Below are 23,490 nucleotides of genomic sequence, written 5' to 3' on the forward strand. Positions count from 1 at the left end.
GCCATATAGAAGGATGGTGACAACACCTTTGTCCTGTTATTGCTATCTGTGTTGTCCAAGACCCAGTTGCACAATTTTTGGCAGACAGCGCTGGCTCAGCTGATTCTGTGTTGGTTTTCCTCTTTGATGGTGTCTTTTTGAGAAAGGTAGCTGCTGAGATATAGGAAGTTTTCAATGATTTCCAAAGTCTCCCCATCAGTAACAATGGAACATCATGCACTCCAGTCTGTTCTTTTGTTAACTCCTTATTCCACACCTTCATGAAATAACTCTGAAATAAGGCTTATTGCCCTGTTACTGATGGTGACTGCTATATTTGCTTTACATGCCATTCTTCAGCTCCTACTCTTCCCCAGAGGTAAGTGAGGTGTTCGGCAGCTAAGTGTCAGTGAGAGATTCTTGACACTGAGGTGTCCCCCTACTAGCTTGGGTTGGGTAGGAGATTCCCTACTACTGCTGTAGCCAAAGTCACTTGCTGATCCTACCTATTTTCTAGCACAGTTCTTGTCATTTCAGTGTGTCATCTGAATGGACTGATGCGACTTCACCCAGACGGACAATAAACTCATCTGTGTCTCCTCCATACACCCTCCAGAAGCTGACACATCCTGATCATGTGCACTGATCATTTCTGCTCTTCTTAATTATGCTCTGTCAATCACCTGTCTACACTCCTCACTTGACAATTTAAATCTCACTGGATAGATACACAAGTGTTGGCATTTGATGAAGAAGACAATACAGAGTGATGCTTTGGCGTGAGTTTCTTGGGAGCCCTTGTGAGTGATTGATAAGGTTCACTGAAACAGTAGGGCGGTGGTTATGGTACAGGGCTAGCAAGGCAGAAACGGTCAGTTCAAATCTCACCAGGGCAAGTTGTGAAATTGAATTCAATGATCTGATCATTTGTGAGCTGACACCAGATGAAATGACCATAAAAGCTGCCAGATTGTTAGAAAAACCCACTTAACTCTGTATGGAGACAATCTGACTTCGCTCAGGCCAACACATAACGTTAGTCCCACTCTCAATGCCCAGCAATTCACATAGTTGTACACGAATCACTATAGAATTGGATCATAAGAGAAATAGTAGATGGACCTACCAGCAACACCCAGAACAAGATTTGGACAATCCCAGCCCAGTTGACCCTACAGAGTCCTCCTCACCAACATATGGTGCCCAAATATGAAGAGCTATCCCACAGATCATTCATAAAACAGGCTGATCTAGTTGCACTCACAATCATATCCATCAGCCAACACCTTGTACTCCTTCATCACCATTCATAGGTATATCTTATTTCACTGAAGGCAATCCAAGTTGGGGATGGGACATGGGGACTTCAATCTCAGCCACCAAGTGACTCAGTAGTACCACCACTGACCAAGCTGAACAAATTCTCAAAGACATAGCTGTCAACCTATGCCTGTGTCAAGTGCTGAGGAAACCAATGCAAGTGAGCAATCTACTTGACCTGGCCTATTTGTCATAGAAACATCTGTCATACCATTGATAGGAGTTACCACCCACAGTATTTGTGGACACAATGTATTGCCCTCACAATGAGGCATCCTCAGTGACATTGTATGACATTAGAACAGTGCTCCTGGGACGGACTAAGGACAGATCTGGGAGTCTGTCACTGAGGGCACCTCTGAGGCACTGTGGGCCAACATTATAAGCAGCAGAATTGTATACCATCACAATCTGTGTTCTCCTGGCCTGACACATCTTTCACATCTCCCCAAAATCATCACGCCTGAAGACCAACCTAGGTTCACTGGGAAGTGTAGAAAGGTATTTCTAGGGCAGCATCAGGCATACCTTACATCGAGGAACCTACTTAGGCAAGCTATAATGCAGGGTTGCATAATCAACATCAAAAACACCTAGACAGAGCTAGGTCCCATAACTGACACATTAGAACAATGCCTGGTAGCTCTATCACATCTGGTCAAAAATAGTAGAAGACAATCAGGCAAATAACAGGAGAGAGGGCTCCATACTCAGCTTGTTTTCATCTAAGGCAGAGCTTCACATGTAAGTGCAGGAAACAAGACTAAGATGTTTATTGGTATCTTTAATCTGAGTTGCCAAGGGGATGTTCCAACTTGGTCTTCTCCTGAGGTCCCCACTAGCATAAAATGCCAACCAATTTGGTTCACTCCTGTGACATTAAGAAGTGGTTGAGTACACTGAATGTAGCAAAGGTTTGGGGATGCAAACAACATCTTAAATGTGGTACTGACGATTTAACCTTCAGAACTAGAATATTTCTGGTCAAGTTATTCCAATGCAGTTATGACATTGGTATCTACCAGCTGATTAAAAAAGTGCCCCCAAATATTTCCTATCCTCAAAGTACAAATTTAAACTGGCCAATTACCTTGCCAGCCCTTCCCAGTCAGGTTTCACCCAATCATGAGCATATGATGAGGGAGTCATCAATAAGTTTTATCAAGCAATATCTATTCACCATAACCGCTTTGCTGACTGAGTTCAGGCTCTGTCAGAACTGCTCAGCTGCAGGCCTTATCACAGCTTTCATCTTGACTTGGACACATAAACTGAATGTAAGGTGAGAGGTGACAGTAATGGTCCCGGACATCAAGACAGTGTTGGATGGAGTGTAGCAGCAAGGGGGCCTAACAAAATTGAGGTCAATGGGAATCAAAGGGAAAATTCTGCAATGACTAGAGTCATACCTATCACAAAGGAAGATAGCCATGGTTGTTGGATGCTAATTGTTGTAGTCCCAGGATATTGTTCAAAGAATTCATCAGGACAGCTATCACAGCCTATTTATCTTCAGCTGTCTCACGAATAGTTTCGATTACAAGGTCAGGAATGGGATTGTTTGCTGAAAGTTGTATAGTGCAGCGTTCAGCTCTATTCTCAACTCCTCCGATAATTTAGCAGCTCTTGCAAGCCTACAGCAGTACCTGAATTAAGGTTTGGGCTGACAGGTGACAGGTAGCATTTGTGCCACAAATGTGGAAGGCGAAAAAAACATAAGTATATCCCATCCTTGAGCTTCAACATCAATATCATGGAGAGGGGTGATCGGGGGGGTGTGTGTTGTGGGTGAAGGTGGAGGGGGCAGGGGCAGCATTTGCCAGGTAACTGAACCACCTCAATACCACAAAAACCTATACCACATGAAAGGCTCAAAATAAGACTAAAGTGGAATACTCACCAATTACCTGGATAGGTACAGATGCAATAATGCACAAGCTTGACACACAATTGAGGATAGATAGTCCACTTTTTCTGTCCTATACATTAACCCCATTTATCAGCAGCACGTTATGGCAAGATTTATTTTTGCCTACAGGGTGCACTGTAGGAGCTCACTGGACTAATTTTGTAAGGACCTTTAGGTCTAACATCCACCAAGAAGGACAAAAGCGGCAAGTTCCCCTGCCGGGCAATCACCATCATAACTCAGACATGCACCTTTGTTGCCTGTGTCAGAGTTCTGGAATTCCCAACACCATAATGGGAGCACCATCAGCACAAGGAGACATCCAACATCATTTTTTGAGGCAACTAGGGATGGTCAATAAATGCAGCTTTCCCAATGTCATGGGCGTCCCCAGAATAAATAATAAAACTGTCTGCGATATATCTGCCCTTCTAAAAGCGATTGCACCTCTAATAATATGTGTCATGGTGGTGCGCTGGAATCTATGTGTGTAGGTGAATGAATGATTCAGTGAATAAGGGAAAGATAAATAGGAACAGAATAGCACTAGCTTTGAGTCTCGCTTTACACAGACCCACTTATCTGTACTCTCAGGCCAAAGGACATCGAGGATGGCCTGTTCAAACTGACCCAGAGATCTAAAACGAAGGTTTGTCCCCTATTACCCAGTGTTCAGATGTTGGGAAGTTTCAGGAGAGTCACAAGAGTCTGCCCAGTATCCCATCTTGCATGTGAGTAACTCAATGTTCATCATGCAGATAGGTGAAATGTTGGTTTGTGTATTTCCATTTCCAAAAGGTAATGTGATTGCAGTTTCAAGCGGTAGTAATAAATTGCATTATGGACACATATATGAACACTGGAAAAAGCTGATTTGTAAGATCTTAACATGTAGTCTCACATGTAAAGTGACGCTCACATGTCTCATAACAAGTTATGGTGAGACAGGATAAGTGGAAACTCATGGTGCTATACACAATTTGCCTGTCTACTTAGTATGGTGAAATGGTGACCAGCTTCATCATTACAGACATCATTGGACTGTTAAACTTCTTTCTTACCCACTGTAACTCTGCCCACCAACCAGCGATTGGACTACACAGAGCTCCTGTTGATTGATTGCCCTGCAGTCCTCCTTTACTGCACTTACTTCATAAGCAGTAAAGAAGCTTCAGAAGATGGTGATGCTTTGCACCCTTGACGCACAGTGCAGTTGTTCAGCATTCCTGTCACAGCTGTTTGGAGGTTTGCGTAAGCAGCTGCACTTCAAGCTATTTCCTGTCTAATTATGCAGCTTGTACTAATGAATACTGTTTAGTAAGTTCCCTATGGCAGCTTAATTTGGGCCAGGAGTGTGCTTGGCACAATATAACCACTCTCATCAAATCCACTGAAGTCAGGTCAGCAAAGCCCACTGTCATTTCAGCATGTGGACAGAAAATCAACCCTGTATTCTCCTTGACATCTTTGCTTCCAACCTTCCAATGAAGGCGCAAGGTGCCCTTGTAGCTTCTAACTAGCAGAAGGGGCATGCTATTTGCATGTGGTTGCTATTTGAGGATCCTGAATATTCTCAAGAGAAGCAGATAGTGAAGTCCCACCCCACCCCCTGCCCCAAGATCGTGTATTTCTTTGATCTGTAGTGTGTAATTCAGAAATTAGCAATTATTTCTGATGCTCTACTTTTCCTGTGCTGTACTGTTCTTTGTTGTTTGTTCTTTGTTCTCTTTTGCATAGTTAAAGCCTTTTTGTTTATAACCGTAACAGGGTACCTTCACCTCTGCTCAGTAGTATAGATAAAACTGTCTTGAATTTTGATTTGCAAAAGAACAGTATTTAAATTAAGACATGTCTTTTGATTTCAAGGGAGCCAAGTATCTGGCCTTTCGGGCTGACAAGGAGACTAACTCCCAGTTGTGTCCTCACTCACCATCTTTAATAGTTAATTTTGATGCTGCTGTCAGATTTCACCCTGCTGATAAAATCATCCATCTGCGTTTTTTGCCCAGGGTCAAGGAGTGCTCTCAGACAAGCTGCGGAGTTTCAGCATGCAGGATCTGACATTGCTCAGAGATGAAGACACAATCCACTTGCGCAGTACTGACCCCCGTATGAGAACTTCCTTTGGCAACATCCCAGAAATGATAAACGATCCTGGTAAGTTTCGAACAATCACTTTTCAATACACATTATTACTGTCGTCATTAAATCAGCCACAAGGGCAAACAAATTCAACAAATAGAAACAGGTTCTAACCTCTTCACAACAAAAACAGAATTACCTGGAAAAACTCAGCAGGTCTGGCAGCATCGGCGGAGAAGAACAAAGTTGACGTTTCGAGTCCTCATGACCCTTGGACTCGAAACGTCAACTTTGTTCTTCTCCGCCGATGCTGCCAGACCTGCTGAGTTTTTCCAGGGAATTCTGATTTTGTTTTGAATTTCCAGCATCCGCAGTTTTTTGTTTTTATTTTTGTTTTAAGGTTCTAACCTCTTGTTCACTCACAAGGTATGCTGATAAACGATGGTGCAGTGATGAATTAATGAGTTCATTGTGGGCATTATATTCATTGTTATTATTTCAATCAGGTTTGGAGGTTCAGACACAGTGATTTGTCTGCACTGGCCACCTCATGCTTCTAAACCCTGCTTAGAGGAGCAATATGCCAACCTACAGTGCCCTGCCCTCAGACCCTGTACAGATCAGCAATTCATCCAGCCTGCTCTTAACATTAATTAAAATGTAACTGGGATGGAAATGGCTTCTGGTAAGAAGACACACGAACACAACACAGTCACCAGCCTTCAGAAAAGGCTAATTAACCATTTCCACTACTTTCCTCCCCATAACCACTTTGGCAGAGTGCTCTGCATCTGATAAGGTTGGTTGCAAGTAATCATTTATGATTGGCTGGTTTTGGTGTTAATGAGGTTCAGCAGCAATGATCTTGTTAACCGAAGCTGGTCGGTCTTGAGAATGTCTAATGATAGCTGATTATACACATGGAATGTGCTGGAAACACTCAACGGGTCAGGCAGCATCTGTGGAGAGAGAAACAGAGTTAACGTTTCAGGTTGATGACCTTTGATTGTCCTGAAACATTGGACAATATTTTCCCTCTGGGGTCTGGAAACGGGTGTCAAGATAGTTTCCAGGTTCCGATCCTGCCATGGTGTGGGGGGGGCGGTGGAGAGGGGCGGTGTAGTCGCGGCCCGCGATTTGTGCGGAGGTGGGCTTCTAATTGGCTGGAGGGCAGGTTGGGCAGCCATTTAGCAGCCATGGGTGCAGGATGGAGGCGGGACTGTGCAAGCGCGAGGTCTCATTTAAAGCCATTGCTGTGGCTGCCGTTTGAAAAAAAAAAAATGGTTGCACCAGGGAGTCAGAAGGAGAGGCAGGGGCCTGCCACCCATTCTCTAATGCCTACCTCAAGGTCATCCTGGAGGCTGTGAGGGAGAGGCCATCAGCAGATGAAGTATGGCCGAAGGAATTTAATCTGGTGCCATAAAATGTTCAATGACCTTCGCCTTGGCAGAGCGAGCGCCACACCAGACCCTGATTTCAGGTCTCTGGGTATTCAACCTCCAGCAGATGCTCCAGCCAAGGACCATGAGGGTACATGCTGCTCCTGAACATAGGAGAAATATGTGCCATAGAACCATAGAAAAGTTACTGCACAGAAAGAGACCATTCAGCCCATCATGTCTGTGCCAGCTGAAAAAACTAGCCACCCATTCTAATCCCACCTTCCAGCACCCGGTCTGTAGACCTGCAGGTTACAGCACTTCAGGTGCAGATACAGGTACCTTTTAAATGAGTTGAGTGTTTTTACCTCAACCCACCAATCCGGGCAGTGAATTCCAGACACCTACCACCCTCTGGGTGAAAAACCTTTTCCTAATATCCCCTCAGTCTTGTACACCTCAATCAGGTCACCCGTCAGCCTCTTCTGTTCTAACGAAAACGACCCTAGCCTACCTAACCTTTCCTCATAGCTGCAATTTTCAAGCCCTGGCAATATTCTTGTAAATATCCTCTGTACTCTCTCCAGAGCAATTATGTCCTTCCTGTAATGTGGCAACCAGAACTCTACACCAAACTCCAACTGTGGCTTAGCCAGTGGTTTACACAGTTCCAGCATTATATCCATGCTTTTGTATTCTGTACCTCATCCAATAAAGGAAAGCATTCACATACCTTCTTTACCACCTTATCTACCTGTCGTGCCACCTTCAGGGACCTGTTGACAGGCACTCCAAAACTCTCACTTCCTCTACCCCTCTCAATATCATCCTGTTTATTGTTTATTCCCTTGCTTTGTTTACCCTCCCAAAATGCCTTACCTCACACTTCTCTGGATTGAATTCCATTTTCCACTTTCCTGCCCACTCAACAAAACCATTGAAATCATTCTGGAGGCAACAGCAATCCTTTTCACTATCAACTACACTGTCAATTTTTGTGTCATCTACAAATTTCCCAATCATGCCTCTCACACTTAAGTCCAAATCATTAATATATACCACAGACAGCAAAGGACCCAACACTGAGCCTTGTGGAATGCCACTGGAATGTGCCCAGGGCACTTACTGACTCATCAGCAAGGTTCAGAGCCATAGTGCTGTACGGACCTGGCATTGATCAGAAAGGCCAACAATGCCACCTCTCTCTCTCTCTCTCTTTCTCTGTCCCTTTTGTCCTTGCAGGCAAAAAGGGTGCACAATTCATGAGAGGGGGTTTACACCATCAGAGGAGTGCCCCATCTCCACATCAAGAAGAGAGCCATGGAAATCGCCAGGGTGGTCCTGCAGGAGAAAGTTGGGGAAGGAGAGATGGAGAAGGTGAAAAGATGCACTCACAATGGTGGGTCCCCGTGCGTGATTACATAGGGTGGCACTAGTTGAAGAGCACAGCACTGGTATGCAAGAGGAGGTGAGAGAGGCAGAGGTAGCTGTGGGCAGTTCCTCTTGGAGGATGGAGGACAGACACAGCCATGCTCAGCATGGTGCAGATGAAGGGCTTCGGGAGTCACATGAAAGAAAGCTTTACTTAGACCAGCAGCAACAGGTGTGTGTCCACATGCCAGAGTTCCCTGAGGCAGTGGGGGGGCATGGGCTGAGAATAGAGTAGTCCATGGAGCTCAAGTGCACCATCATGGTTCAAGGCTTTGACCGTATGAGTTTCTCCATTGAGAGAGTGGTCAATCTCATAGAGAGTCACAGGTAGCTGCAGGAGCAGTGCACAGACGTGCATAGAACATATGCCACACTCGGTAGCATTGACTGGTCAGTGACACTGATGCCACAAAGGTGTTTGGAGTGGATGGCATTTGCACCCCAACTGGTGCTGCACTCCAGCCAGAGTGCCAACCAAAGGCTGAGACAGTCACCAAAGAGGATAAAGGTGCAAGACCTCGGGATGCCAACATTATCATCAGCCTCCTTGGCATTTCTGACTGAGGGGCCAACTATACGGCAGGGCCCAGTGATGACACTGATACAGCAGCCTCTGCAGGTGTCTCCAATGGTATCTCCACAACGAGGATAACCATCACGTGCACCTCATCCGTGAGCCGAGTCAAGCAAGCAGGATGCCTCCACCTCAACCGAGGACACAAAGAGAGTACCGCATAGAGGTGACCGAGAATGAAAAGTCGAGCAGAGTGCTGAGTATTTCACTGGAGTTTGCTTCATTTGTAAATGTACACTTTGTAACTTTGACACTTAAATATTGACACATAATGCCAGATGTGAGCTTGCATTCTTTAATGACAACCCTAGACAAAAAGGGAAGAGATGGCAAAGGAGCACAAATATCGTTAATGGAGAAATAGTGAGACCTTTGGACAGATCTGCATCATTCATTGGCAGTAAGAATGGATCCAGTCAAGGCTGCGTCTTCAATGCAAGTGTTCTCAGGTGGGTGAAATTGAGTTCCAGACCATGCCGTCCTCCCGGGTTAGAAGGGCTGAGTTGAAATGTGCCTGGATCAGATGATCCCTGATGTTGTCGGCAACTTGACAGGACTCTTGAGTCCTCTGTTGGCCTTGGCCACCTCCCTGCACAGCTGGGGCACCGCTCTGTTCTGCAATGTCCATCTCGTCCTCATTCTGTTCTGCCTCTTGCTTCTCTCTCCCTTCGATGAGCTGTGCCATTTCAAGGTCCACACCGCTCTGGAGGATCATGTTATGGAGGGAGCGGCAGACCACCACGTTGCAGAAGACACTTGCAGGAGTGTACTGCAGGGTGCCAACCAGCCAGACCAGGCACTGAACTACATCTTCAGAAGCCTGATGCTCTGCTCCTTGTGAGCAGGCGGTATAGGTTGGAGAGCATCTGTGCCTGCATCTCAGGGTCACTTAAGGAGCTGAGTCGCCATCTCTTCAAGGGGTTTCCCACGTCCCCTAGAATCCATCACAGAGTTTTGGTGATGTGAATAGCCCAGCACCATGGACTGCCAGAGGATAAAGGAGTCATGGCAGCTGCCAGGAAAGTGAACACAGACATGGGGGAAACTCGTGTGCTTACAAACCAGCTGAAGTTTGAGGAAAGAGAAGCCCTTCCTGTTGATGGTTCTCACTGGCCGCTTAGCCGGCACCTTGATGGTAAGATGGGTACAATCGATGATGTCCTGCACCTGGGGATATCCAATGATGGAGGCAAATCCTATTTCCCTTTGTGCCTGTGTGAGCCCATCTGTTTGAAATTGTATGAACTGTCCAGCTATTGCATAGAGGGCATCAGTGACCTGTGAGATGCAATGGTGTGGAGCAGTGTGTGAGATGCCACCAGGGTCTGCAGTTGCTTGGAGAATCTTTGGAAGGAACTAGAGGCAATGATGTTCAAGAGCACAGTGAGTTTAACAGCTACTGGCCGGGCATGGTGAGCAGTGCTGCAAGTTGTGAGGTCTTTCATGACAAGGGCACAGATCTCTAGTTACCATCTCGTTAGAGGGTCGCAGTTTCCTGCGACAGTGGTTCTCTGTCATGCCCGGGTAGGTCCTCCTGGAACCAACTCCTGAGTGTTCCTGTTACCAGCTGTCACCTTACTTTACTCACAATAGTCTCTGGAGCGTTAACCCTTCCACTTGTGTCCCTATGATGTTAGGTGGGTCATACAAACATACGAAATAGGGGCAGAAGAAGGCCATTTGGCCCCTCGAGTCTGCTCCACCATTCAATAAGATCATGGCCGATCTGTTTGTGTTTCAAATGCCACATTCCCATCTACCCCAGATAACCTTTGATTCCCTTGCCTATTAAGAATCTATCTTCCTCTGCCTTAAAAATATTTGGTGACCCCACTTCCACTGCCTTCTGAGGCAGAGGCCGAGATTTTCCGTGCCCGCTGGCGTCGGGCGTGTTCGGTGACATGAACGGACAATATGCCAAGAAGGCAAAAAATCGGTTTTATGATATCATGAAACCAGTTTGCGATCGTCTGCTCAGCCCGTCGATGGAGGGCCACGTATCCTGCCATCGGACATCGGGAACCTCATTGTAATACATCTGCATATCATTATAAGCCCTGCCCACTGGAATCATTCCCCGTCCCCCCACACCCGCTGGATTGTCCGCCCACGGCATGATTGCACACCGACGGGTTTCACAGCAGCAAATAAAAGGCATGCACTTGGTGGGCTGCACTTTGAGGGGAACTCGGAGGCGAGTGCACAGTAATGTTGCGCAGCGCTTGCCAGGGTCGCCTGTTGGACTTCAAGCTTGAGGCACATTGCTCGGGGGGGAATGCAAGGGCTGCCCTGCGGTTGAGGTGCATTTTGGGGGGAGCGGTGCAAGGGCAGCCCTGTTGTTAAGGCGGCTTGGGGAGGTGGGGGAGCAAGGGCTGCCCTCCAGTTGAGCTGACTTGAAGGGGTGGAGGGCAAGGGATGCACTGCGGTTGAGGGGTCTTTGGAGGATGGGGACAAGGGCTGCCCTACAGTTGAAGGTAGCACGCAAGTACGTGCGGAGTGGGAGAGGGGAAATGGCCATGCATTAGGGAAACCTGTATAAAGTGACCATTCCTCTGCAGCTGAGACAGTTCAGGCGCAGCCACATTGACATGCTTGGATTTGGGCCTCTAGCTTCTCTGCCCACTCAAGCAACGCAGAGGCATCACAGTGCCACTAAGTTCTCCAGAGCTTTTCACCCCTTGGGCACAGACTGCAAAATATTAAGCGTTTTAGTGGACTGCAGAACAGTTGTCGACTGGGCATGTTGTACAATCTCCTTGCTAAAGCTGGCCATGGATCAGTCACTGGTGGAGGCGCGCACAGCCCCTTGCAATGTCATCATCCCGGTTTGGACCAGTCTCCCCGATGATTCAAGCTAACAATGCAGCCTTGTAGTGTGGGTTAGGAGAATGCCTGTACCTGAGCTGAGAGCACAGCGTGCAATCTAGTGGGTGAAGCTACTGTCAATCGGTCGGATGGAGTGGGTGGTGGGTGGGGTTTCAGGCAGCCATGCAGCGCACTAGTCTCTGGCCATCCAAGTGGTGGCCAGCACTCTCCGGGACGTGTTAATAGGCCGTCACACTTAACCAGGACAGGTCCTTAGTACACCCATGCTAACCCACATGTCTCTCTTTCATCCTTCAGGAGGAGTACATCAGGATCATGGAGCCTGGTGAACTAGCTGTATGCCTCCTGGCATACAGAGAATGAAGACAATGCAGAAGAGAGCGACTGAGGCTCCTGGCTGCACATACGGAGGTGAAGAACCCTCAGGAAGAAGGGGCGGCTGGAGCTCCCACACATGGCGCTGAACAGCCACAGCGAGCCATCGCTGGTCGGCGCCTAGCTACACCCACGGTCTATAGACACCATCTTTCATTCCTGCAGATGACGGAGAATCTGTGTTGTTGAAGACTGCGCATGTCTAGGTTACTGGTCGATCACATCTGCCAGCTACTGCAGGATTTGGCGCCACGGGGACATGGAGGGCTTCCACTGCCTGTGGCTGTGAAAGTGACTGCAGCACTCAATTTCTACTCCAGTGGCTCCTTTCAGGGCTCCACAGGTGACCTCTGTGGGATATCACAAGCCTCCACCCACAAATGCATCCATGAGGTCATGGATGCCATCTTTGCGAAGGCACACAGCTTTGTGCATTTCGCCCGGGACCAGGAAAGCCAGGATGCAAGAGCGATTGGATTTGCCTAGATCTCGGGTTTCCCACAGATGCAAGGTGCCATCAACTGCACTCATATGGCGCTCAGATCGCCATGGCAACACGTGGTCAACTACATCAATCACAAGTGATTCCATTCGTTGAATGTGCAGCTGGTGTGCGACCACCACAAATGCATCCAGCAGGTCTGGGCACAGTTTCCAGGGAGTGTACATGACTCCTACATTCTCAGTCAGTGAAAAATCCCTGATGTCTTCCAGGATCTACAAAGGCTGCAGGGATGGCTCCTCAGGGACAAGGGTTACCCACAGAGGACGTGGCTGATGACACCTGTGCGGTGGCCTCAGACTGCAGCAGAGCGAAGATATAACAAAGTTCATGCTGCAACTCGCAACTTGATGGTGCAGACCTTCAGGATGCTGAAGGTGGGGTTCCGGTGCCTGGACCTGTCTGGTGGAGCCCTGCAATACAGTCCGCAGAGGATGTCATGCATCATCGTCATCTGCTACGCCATTTACAACCTGGCGCTGCAACGGGGAGAGGAGCTGGCTGAGGAGCAGCTGGAGGTCACCTCCAATGAGGAGGACGCTGACGGGGATGAGGGTGAGGAGGTCCTCGAAGGCGACGATGACGGGGATGAGGCCCTCAAACTAGCCAGATGAGGCAGATGCACTCGGAAGGCCCTCATGGCTGCTAGATTTGTGGAGGATGATGACGACATTCAGGGAGGAGACATCATAGATCCTCACATTGCATTTGTGAACATTTGACTCCAGTCTGGCTTATAGCAGTGCACATACCCTCTGTGATAATGCTCCTCTCCTGGAGACGCAGTGGAGACCCTAATAGTCGCTCGAATGCAAGGGGATGATGACGACATGCGGTGGGGACACTCCATAGATCTTCACAAAGCCTCTGAGAATGTCTGACTCCTGTCTAGCTATATCAGAGTCATCTCATAGAGACACAGCCTTGAAACTTTAAAAGCACCTGATCCTTTGTCCGCCTTTAGCATGTGACCCCTTCAGGAGCACAGCATCACTGAACACAGATGCTGACGAAGATGGGGCCTTAAAAGTGCTGAGAGCACACAGAGAGAATGACGGAACTCTGTGACGCCTGCCTACTACATTCTGGCAGCAATGACTGGCACCGCTGAGGTGCAGGCATCAGTAATGTTTCCAGAGTGTGTGAAACTGGACCGTCACTTTGGTCTGAAGGCTGCACAAAGCACAGGGAAGAGTCCCTGGACTGAGACACCTGCCTCTATCTTGTGCAGAAAGATTTCACACCTAAGTGACAAGAACACTGCTCATCAGAACAAGGAGCCATAGGCAGGGAGACATTGTTGGAAGTTGATTGACAATAGTAACAGTATGTACAAGTGATTAACACCCATATCCAGCTTTGCAACTACATCTTCTTAACCTTCCTAATCCTGCTGCTACGTCTTGGTGCTCCCCGGACATCCATAGCAGAGGTGGAGGCAGCCTGCTGACTGCTACGCCCTGTCTGTGATGACCTTGGCTGGCGTCCTCTGGAGGGCTGAGACCTGGAGGGCCCCTGCCCTCTTTCGGGGTCCTGTGTGGCAGTGGCACCTTCCTCGGCCTGTGGAGCTGGAGCTACTGAGGTCACAGGAAGAGGGGATTCGGGTGGGCTGGACACTCCTGGAATCACCTGGATGGATGCCCCAGAGTGTGCACCTGCTGATCCTCCTCCCTGTGGGTGCCCAAGGGGCCCAAGCTGACTCCTTGAGGAGAAGGGGTAGCTGGAGTGAGATCGAGCTGCCCTATACCCCTCTCACATACCCACTGTTGGAGGCCAACTATGACATCAGCAATAGAGTTGAACCCGCGCAGCAGTGCAGGAGTGACGTCCTGGACCAGGGTCTCCTTGGCAGCCACCATCCTATCAGCGTTGACCTCGATACGTTGGCATGCCGGCACTATCACCTCAGCCTGAAGGCAGAGGAGTGCAGCGGACATCCCTTCCTGATGTTCCCGAGCTTGCCTTTGCAGCTCCAGCAGCTGTGACATGACCGAGTCCAGAGGCTCGTCATCTGACTCAGACTCAGCAAATTTCTGACCTCCAGCAGTCCTCCAAATGCCAGACACCTGGGAAGTCCTTGCCTTGTGAGTATATGAGTTGAGAGTGATGAGAAGAGGGAGTTACCCTGGTGGAAGGGAGGAGATCATTCATCCTCTTGCAGCACTAGGTGGCTGTCCTCTTTTCCAGCACATTGGTGCTGACCACAGCTGCCACCGCCTCCCAAGCCGGGTCAGTGAGGTTGTTGCCCATCCTGCAGCCAGAGCAGGAGTAGAGGGCATCACGGCAAGCCTCCACTGTGTCCAAAAGGCGCTCGAGGGACACATCATTGAACCTGGCGGCTGTGGTCATTTTGCCTTTCAGACCCATGTCCTCTTTGAGGCAATTGTGGGCTGAAAGCAGTGAGATGTGTGCACGCAGCTGGACTTTAAATATGGTGGCTGGTGTGATGAAGCGACGAGGTGATGGCGAGGCGGGTGAATGAAAGCCCACCCACCATGGAATTGGCGTGTTTCCCAGGAATGCATAATTAATGTGGTGGGTTTGGGACGATACGGTGTGGAAAGCCGCCATTGCAGCCAGCAGGTAAAACTTTGTTTTACCCGCCCGCTACTGCAGTTTGGGCAAATATGGGATGATTTCACCAGAGAGTTCCAAAGTTGCACAACCCTCTGAGAGAAAAAATTTCTCCTCACCTCTGTTCTAAAAGGGCAATTCCTAAATTTAAAACAGTGCCCCTAATTCTGGACTCACCCACAAGAGGAAACATCCTTTCCATCTCCACCTTGTCAAGACCGTTCAGGATCTTATATACTTCAATCAAGTCACCCCTCATTCTTCTAAACTCCAGTGGAATCAAGTCAAGCCTGTCAACCCTATCATCATAAGACAACCCGTTCATTTCAGGTATCAATCTAGTAAACCTCCTCTGACCCACCTCTAACACATTTACATCCTTCCTTAAATAAGGAGACTAAAACTGCATGCAGTATTCAAGATGCAATCTCACCAATGCCCTGTATAACTGAAGCATAACATCTCCTACACTGCCCAAGCATGTACAGACCAGCCCCCCCAAATCTCTACATATCCAATGGCTCAGTGCCCCTCTCAGCCGTACCTCCTTTTATGGGCCTACTTGATATCGTGGTGCATCCAGGAATGGCTCTCAGCTGCGTTGTCGCCTCTATGCACCTAGACTGTCCCTGATCCAATGTACAACCCATATACCCTCTCCAAAATCCCAAAATGCCCCATAATGAGCTGGAAATGAGCTCAATAATGTTAATTGGCCTCATTCCCAAATCAGACAGGTTTCTGGGACCCACTTTCCCCCAAACTAAAGAAAATCACCAGCAGTAGGAATGGCGTGAAACGGGCATGTTGGCTGGGTGGGATACTTTTAGCACCTGCCTGCCTCCATTCCCGCTCCTATCGGGACTTTGACATTCAATGGCATTACCATTGCTGAATCCACCATGACCAACATCCTGGGGGTTACCACTGACCAGAAACTGAACTGGACTAGCCATATAAATACTGAGGCCACAAGTGCAGGTCAGAGGCTAGGAATCCTGTGACGAGTAACTCACCTCCTGACCCCCCAAAGCCTGTCCACCACCTACAAGGCACAAGTCAGGAGTGTGATGGAATACTCCCCACCTGCCTGGATGAGTGCAGCTCCAACAAAACTCAAAAGCTTGATACCATCCAGGACAAAGCAGCCCATTTGATTAAAAACAAAAAACTGCGGATGCTGGAAATCCAAAACAAAAATAGAAATACCTGGAAAAACTCAGCAGGTCTGGCAGCATCGGCAGAGAAGAGCAAAGTTGACGTTTCGAGTCCCCATGACCCTTCAACAGAACCCCCATTTGATTGGCACCCACTTCCACAAACATTCACTCGCTCCACCACTGACGCACATTGGCAGCAGTGTGTACCATCTACAAGATGCACTGCAGGAACTCACCAAGGCTCCTTAGGCAGCACCTTTCAAACCTATGACCATGACTATCTAGAAGGACAAGGGCAACAGATACATGGGAACACCACCACCTGGAAGTTCCCCATCAAACCATTCACCATCCTGACTTGGCAATATATCGCCATTCCTTCACTGTCAATGGGTCAAAATCCTGGAACTTCCTCCCTACCAGCACTGTGGGTGTACCTACACCACAGGGACTGCTGCGGTTCAAGAAGGAAGCTCACCACCACCTTCTTAAGGGCAACTAGGAATGGGTAAGAAATGTCAGCCTAATCAGCGACATCCACATCCCATAAAATGAATAAAAATAACCCAAATTTCTGCCCATTAACTCGGTTTCACAGATGCTCCCTGACCTGCTCATTATTTCCAGCATTTTGTGTTTTGATTTCAGATTTCCATCATCCGCAATATTTTGCTTTTGTCTGACTATGCACACATTTAAATGGTAATCCTGACAATTATTGATTTGATTAACAGACTATGGAAAATTCCATTTTGGAGAGAGCTTCTTGTACTTTCAGCTGACATTGTTGAAAATGTTGCTTATTCATTCTTGATAGTGTTATTTATTACATTTGAACTAAATGTGGAAAAATTGGGTCATTTTGACTGTCCAATAGTGTGAATTGGCTGAAAATAAATTGCCTATCTGTTTTATATCTCCCCATTTTTAGTTCCAATATAACGAAACGGGGAGAGATGTAAAACAGTCTGCTGATTTGCTACTACCCAACTCACACTATCACATACAGTCAAAATGACCCCCAGTATATTTTCATATGTGCAAAGAGTTTCTGTACAGAATTAAACTACATGACAATGGGAAGACGCATAGAGGTGACCCTGGAAATTCAGTGGGCTACATTTACTGTATCCTTACAGATTAAAATAGTTGAACCGAGTGCTGCAGGAGCTCTGTTATTGCAATACCTTAGCATCACCTGGGCTATTACATGGTCTGAATAAACATGAGGTCTGTTGGAACTAAGTAAAGAAAGATTAGTTACTTGGATTCAGTGTTTGGCTAAAGCTGCTCAGCAGCACTGTATGTGTGTTGACTATTGATGAGCTCTTTTGTAGCATGATAAGTAACCAGTCAGACATTAGTTCAGCTCTATATGGGCCAGAATGAATCCAAGTTCTGCCTTCTTCATCATTCAGTGGGTATCTCTCCATTGTGCCTGCTCAGTTAATGATCACTGATGCAGACATGCAATGAGCACTGTCCACCATCCTGTGCCAGTCGTCTTTGGATAAAGGAAATTTGTTGGCAGTTCATGGTAACAGTTGATTCATTGCAGGAAAACAGAGAATGCTCTGTTGTCTGTAAGAAGCAAGGTTAGCAGCTAGGCTGTGCCAAGGGCATAGGGGATGAAATTAATATGGTTATTGATGTACAAAATTAGATGGATTTGGATGTTTGAGAGGATGAAGGTCCAGATTTTCAGTTTGTTCTGGAATAAGCAGGGTGAGTGTGTATGTATATATCCATAAATGTGCATGCATACACGGAATTCAGTCAATGTGATTCTGTGATAATGCACAAGAATAGCATCTCATCAGCCCTCTAAAGAGACCATGTGATTGACTGACCAGGCTGACAATTGTGCAGACACTGGCTTAGATTTTCTGCCTCATTCCACCAGCTCCTGCGTATAATTGAAAGTACGTGACAGGATATTGCATAGGAGCTGCTTAACCATCTCCCTGCTCACCTCAGCGTCCCTTGGTACATTTAAACAGACCTTATTATAATTATGGGATAAGATGAGGTTATATAATAGGAACTATTTCCAGTCCTTTGTGTACTAGCAATGCCTCTACATCCCTGGTTTCCAGCATTGCTATGGGCTGCAGGAAGATTTAGAGTTATATTCCCCAGTGGAGTTGAATGAATCCCAAGGAGATTTGTTGAACTCCCCTCCCCACCCCAAGCATAAAATATTTTCCAGAAAATAAATTTCAGCTACCATAGAAGCCTCTCCAAAACTTCTAACAGCTTTTCTCCACTCAATTATATCCAACTTACCCCCATCACTGCAGAAAATTGCTCAAGTTCAGGGCCACATGCTTGTGGCATGTGGAGGTCCCAACCCATTACACCTCTGCCAGTGGAGCAACCAAGTGGAGGACTCAGTCTCCTATCTTTTTTTTCTTTCATTCATGGGATGTGGGCGTCACTGGCTAGACCAGCATTTATTGCCCATCCCTAATTGTCGTTGATAAGGTAGTGGTGAGCCTCCTTCTTGAACCGCTGCAGTCCATCTAGTGTAGGTACACCCACAGGTGTATCTATTAGAGAGGGAGTTCCAGGATTTTGACCCAGCAACAGTGAAGGAACGGCGATATATTTCCAAGTCAGGATGGTGAGTAGCTTAGAGGGGATCTTCATGATTGTGCAGCCTTGGTTTATGACAAATTTGTGCCATGAGGACACAAGTTATTACTCTGTGACTGATGGACTTTGAATAAGTTTGTCATTAAATGCATTCATGTATGCTGAGTATATAGGATTTTCCCTTGGGTGGTTAGCATTGGTATTTGGGTCCTTGTATCTCTCCTTGTGTGGATGGCATTAGGTTTGGGAAATAAGATTCATCCTTTTATGGTTGGCTTGAGGTGTGGTATAAAGGGTATGCTCTTGTATGATCCATTAAACTTTTATTGGTAAGTCTGGTGCAATAAACACAATCACACAATTGGGTGGAGGACCTCAGGAGCTAATTAATAAATGTTTATGAGATTCGCACAAACCTGAAACCTCAAAAAACCTCAAACTACCCTCCAAATTCAAAGCCTAATGCAACAAGCACTGATGATGATGCCATGCCTGATTTTCTGACCTTTGCTGGTACTGTACAGGTCCCCACCTGTGGCTTTACAATATTGTTAAAGCAACCAGAGCGCTTAATTCCCTTCTGTGTTAAAATGTTCAGGTCAGGTTCTGCTCCATCTCCAATGTTTTAACCCTTGTTTTTCTCCTCCTTTGTGCTTCAAACTGGGAAATGTATGTAAGTTCCAATTTCGCTATTAAGCCTACATTTATTGTACAAACTGCTCCACTGATCATTCAAATCACAACATGTACAGCCAAACCTCCTTATTAGTAATCGAAGGGAACCAGCAAAGCATACTTTTATATAGGGTCACTTGATAAAAGGACATACTTCCCCTACTGATTGCACTGAAGCTTCAGATGCATGTTAATCATTTCTAATAATGCACCAAGACCTGGACAGTGTTCAGGCTTGGGCTGATACGTCGCAAGTAACATCTGTGCCAAGCATGTACAAAGCAACGAACATCTCCAACAAGAGAGAGCCTAACCATCGCCCCATGACATTCAATGGCATTACCATCGCTGAAACCCCCACTATCAACATCCTGGGGTGGGGGGTTACCATTGACCAGAAACTGAACTGGATAGCCATATAAATACTGTAGCTACAAGAGCAGGTCAGAGGCTGGGAATTCTGCGGAGAGTAACTCATCCCCTGACTCCCCAAAGCCTGTCCACCATTAACAAGGCATAAGTCAGGAATGTGATGGAATATCTCCACTTGCCTGGATGAGTGCAACTCCAACAACACTCAAGAAGTTCACACCTTCCAGGACAAAGCAGCCTACTTGATTGGCACCACATCCACAAGCATTCACTCACTCCACCACCGACATACAGTGGCAGCGGTGTGTACCATCTACAAGATGCACTGCAGCAGCTCATTAAGGCTGCTTAGACAGCACCTTCCAAATCTGCGACCTCTACCACCAAGAAGGAGAAGGGCAGTAAATGCATGAGAACACTACCACCTGCAAGTTCCCCACCAAGTCACTCACCATCCTGACTTGGAAATGTATCGCCATTCCTTCACTGTCACTGGGTCAAAATCCTGGAACTCCTTCCCTAACAGCACGGTGGGTGTATCTACACCACATGGACTGCAGCGGTTCAAGAAAGCAGCTCACCACTGCCTTCTCGAGGGCAATTGGGGATGGGCAATAAATGCTGGCCTAGTCAGCGAAGCCTACAGTCATAAACAAATAAAAAAAAGTGTGGCAACAAGCACTTTGTCATAATGGAATGCAATAATTAATTATTTATTATTTGTCATGCCAACATGTAAATGCAATGTTCGTGATGACAATAATTTGTTGTAATGGAGGTGTTTAATGTTGAAGCTTATTGTAATGAATTGTCCATTTTAACAGTTCCAGTTATAGAAGTTGTTGTCAGAGAGCCTTAACTTATGCTGCACCCCATTATACCCAAGGAACATAGAGCAGTTAACAGACAGTGAATTACTTTGAAGCACAGTGACTGTTATGACTTCACTGCAGAGACTAAAGAGAGTGTTTTTTTTTATTTTACACCAGTGGGGCAGGAATACTTGGTTGTGATACCATCTATACTATTTTATCTTTTAGTTGTGACCGGATCAACTGGATCATGCTCAATGAAGGGGTGTGTCTGACATTGTCAAGGCATGAGTCAAAAAAGCTATATTTTTACATGCATACAACAACAATATATTTATATATCACCTGTAACATTTTAAAATGTCCCAAGGAACTTCACAAAATCAAAATATAAAAGATATTTGAGATCATTTTAGATATCATATTCTATGGAATGGTTAACTTGCCTGCATTTATTTGAGAATTACATTTTCAATATTTCAGCATTGTTTTGAGAAGAAATATCTTTATTGAGTGTGCTCTTATAAAATATTGCTTTTAATTTTAACCCCTTCCTCTTTTGCCTTGCTGTTTCTCAGACACACACTGGCTTCCTTCAGGAGAAGAGGTAGGGAGCACGCAGGCTCAGAAATCAGATGGGGAGCAGCCAGAAATGAAGCCTGAACCGTTGGATGAAGATGTGGAGAAAGTGCCAAAACGCACCCAGAGCCTTAAAGCCCCTAAACAAAAGCTGCAGCGTTCAGAGGTATCTTGTCATGACTGCTAGCCTCAATCAACTTTAGATATTTCATTGTTCTCTGTCTATACCCAATGCTGTTGATGCCATCCATCCCACATGTTCATTTATCACTGACCCCAATTCCATTGGTCCCATTCCATTGCTTTATAGATGATTGTTAACCGACAGTCAGTGTTCCTAGTCCCCATCAGTTAATACCCTTCTGCCCCATCAACCTTGATTCCTGTTGATCCCTATCCTCTATCTTCAGTGGTGCCATTCAGCCTTCTGTTAATGGGGATTTAAATAATGCACAGGCCATAGGAAAGCATCAGCATGGATTTAGAAGCAACAGTTGTTACAGACTAAACCCGTGAAATTATTTGACGAAACAACAAAATTATTGGCCAAGAAGATTCAAGGGTAGCAAATAGCTGCACCCATTAAACTTGGGGCAACAAGGAACCATTTCAAGGCCCAACATCCCATGCCCATACAGTACCTTGCGGAGGTCTGACTAGAACTAGATGCTGGCTCTCTGCAGCCGAGAACTCGGGAACCAAAGACTGTGTTGCCTACCCAGTGCCAGAGTGAAGGACATTTCCTCGGGGCTGGAGAGGAACTTGGAGTGGGAAGGGAAGGATCCAGTTGTCATAGTCTACCTGGGTACTAATGAGTTAAGTAGCAGCAAGAAACAGGTTCTGCTGAGGGAGTATGAGCAGCGAGGACCTAAATTAAAAGGCAGAAATACAAAGGTAATAAATTCTAGATTATTACCTGAGCCACAAGAAAATTGGCATAGGGTAAATAAGATCAGAAAGTTGAATGCATGGCTCAGAAATTGGTATGGGAGAAATGGGTTTCAATTCATGGGATGCTGGCACCAGTACTGGGGGGAAAAGAGAGCTGTACTGTTGGGATGGTCTTCACCAGAATTGCACTGGGACCAGTGTCCTGGCAAATCATAGGTTGGCTGTAGAAAGGGCTTTAAACTAGATAGTGGAGCGGAGGATTTATGTGAGGGAGGATTTGGAAAGTTAAAAAGAAAGGACAAGGCAATAGTATAGGCTAGCGATATGGATATTGATAACCAGAGTGTGAGGGAGGGACAGAGGATACCTATGTAAGAGAGCACCAGCAAATAAGGTCAGAGTAGGGAAAACAGTAGAAGGACAGAATTAAAAGCTCTTTATCTGAACGTGCACAGCATTCCTATCAAGATGGATGAGTTGATAGCATAAATAGAAATAAATGAGTATGATATGTTAGCCTTTACAGAGACATGGTTGCAAGGTAACCAAGCCTGGTACCTGAATATTTAAGGATATTTGACATTTCAGAAAGACAGGAAGAAAAGGAAAAGGAGGTGCGGTAGCTATATTGATAAAGGATCAGATTAGCATAGTAGTGAGAAATGATCCTGGTTCAGAAGATCAAGATGTACAATCAGTTTGGGTGGAGATAATAAATAGCAAAGGAAAGTCATTGGTGGGAGGAGTTTATCGGCCTTCTAACATTAGCTACACAGTAGGACAGAGTATAAATCAAGAAATAACAGGAGCTTGTAAAAAAGGCACTGCAATAATTGTGGGCAATTTTAATCTTTATATAGATTGGATGAATCAAAGTGGTAAAGGTAACCTTGTGGATGAGTTCATCGCGCGTATTCAGGACAGTTTCTTAGAACAATACACTCTTAAACCAACCAGGGAGCAGACTATATTTAACTGATAATGTGTAATGAGACAGGATTAATTAATGACCCCATAGTAAAGGGTCCTCTGGGTAGGAATGATAACAACATGATAGAATTTCACATCAGTTTAAGGGTGAGAAATTCAGGTCTAAAACTAGTGTCTTAAGCTTAAATAAAGATGATTACAAGGGTGTGAAGACAGAGTTGGCTAAAATTGGGTGGAAAAATAGGTTAAAAGGTAAGATGGTAGACAAGCAGTGACAGATGTTTTTTAATTCATTCATTCACGAGATGTAGGCGTCACTGGCTTGGCCAGCATTTATTACCCATCCCTAATTGCCCTTGGGAAGGTGGTGGTGAACTGCCTTCTTGAATTTCTGCAGTCCATGTGGTGTAGATAAACCCCCAACAGTGCTGTTAGGAAGGAAGTTCCAGGATTATGACCCAGCTTCAGTGAAGGAATGGTGCTGAAGTTTCAGGTCAGGATGGTGTATGGCTTGGAGGAGAACTT

The 23,490-nt window shown here is 46.2% G+C and overlaps 1 protein-coding gene across 1 annotated transcript in view; it reads left to right on the plus strand.

Moving 5' to 3' along the window:
- reep2 (receptor accessory protein 2) overlaps positions 1–23,490 on the plus strand; it is a 140,137-nt gene that overhangs the window by 109,056 nt on the left and 7,591 nt on the right. The window contains exons 6-7 of the mRNA XM_078550670.1: positions 5,218–5,365; positions 21,144–21,310. Coding sequence (XP_078406796.1) covers positions 5,218–5,365; positions 21,144–21,310 — 315 coding nt within the window. The remainder of the gene's footprint in view (positions 1–5,217; positions 5,366–21,143; positions 21,311–23,490) is intronic.

This window comes from Cetorhinus maximus, chromosome 10 (genome assembly GCF_964194155.1).
Source record: "Cetorhinus maximus chromosome 10, sCetMax3.hap1.1, whole genome shotgun sequence".
Classification (NCBI taxonomy): domain Eukaryota; kingdom Metazoa; phylum Chordata; class Chondrichthyes; order Lamniformes; family Cetorhinidae; genus Cetorhinus; species Cetorhinus maximus.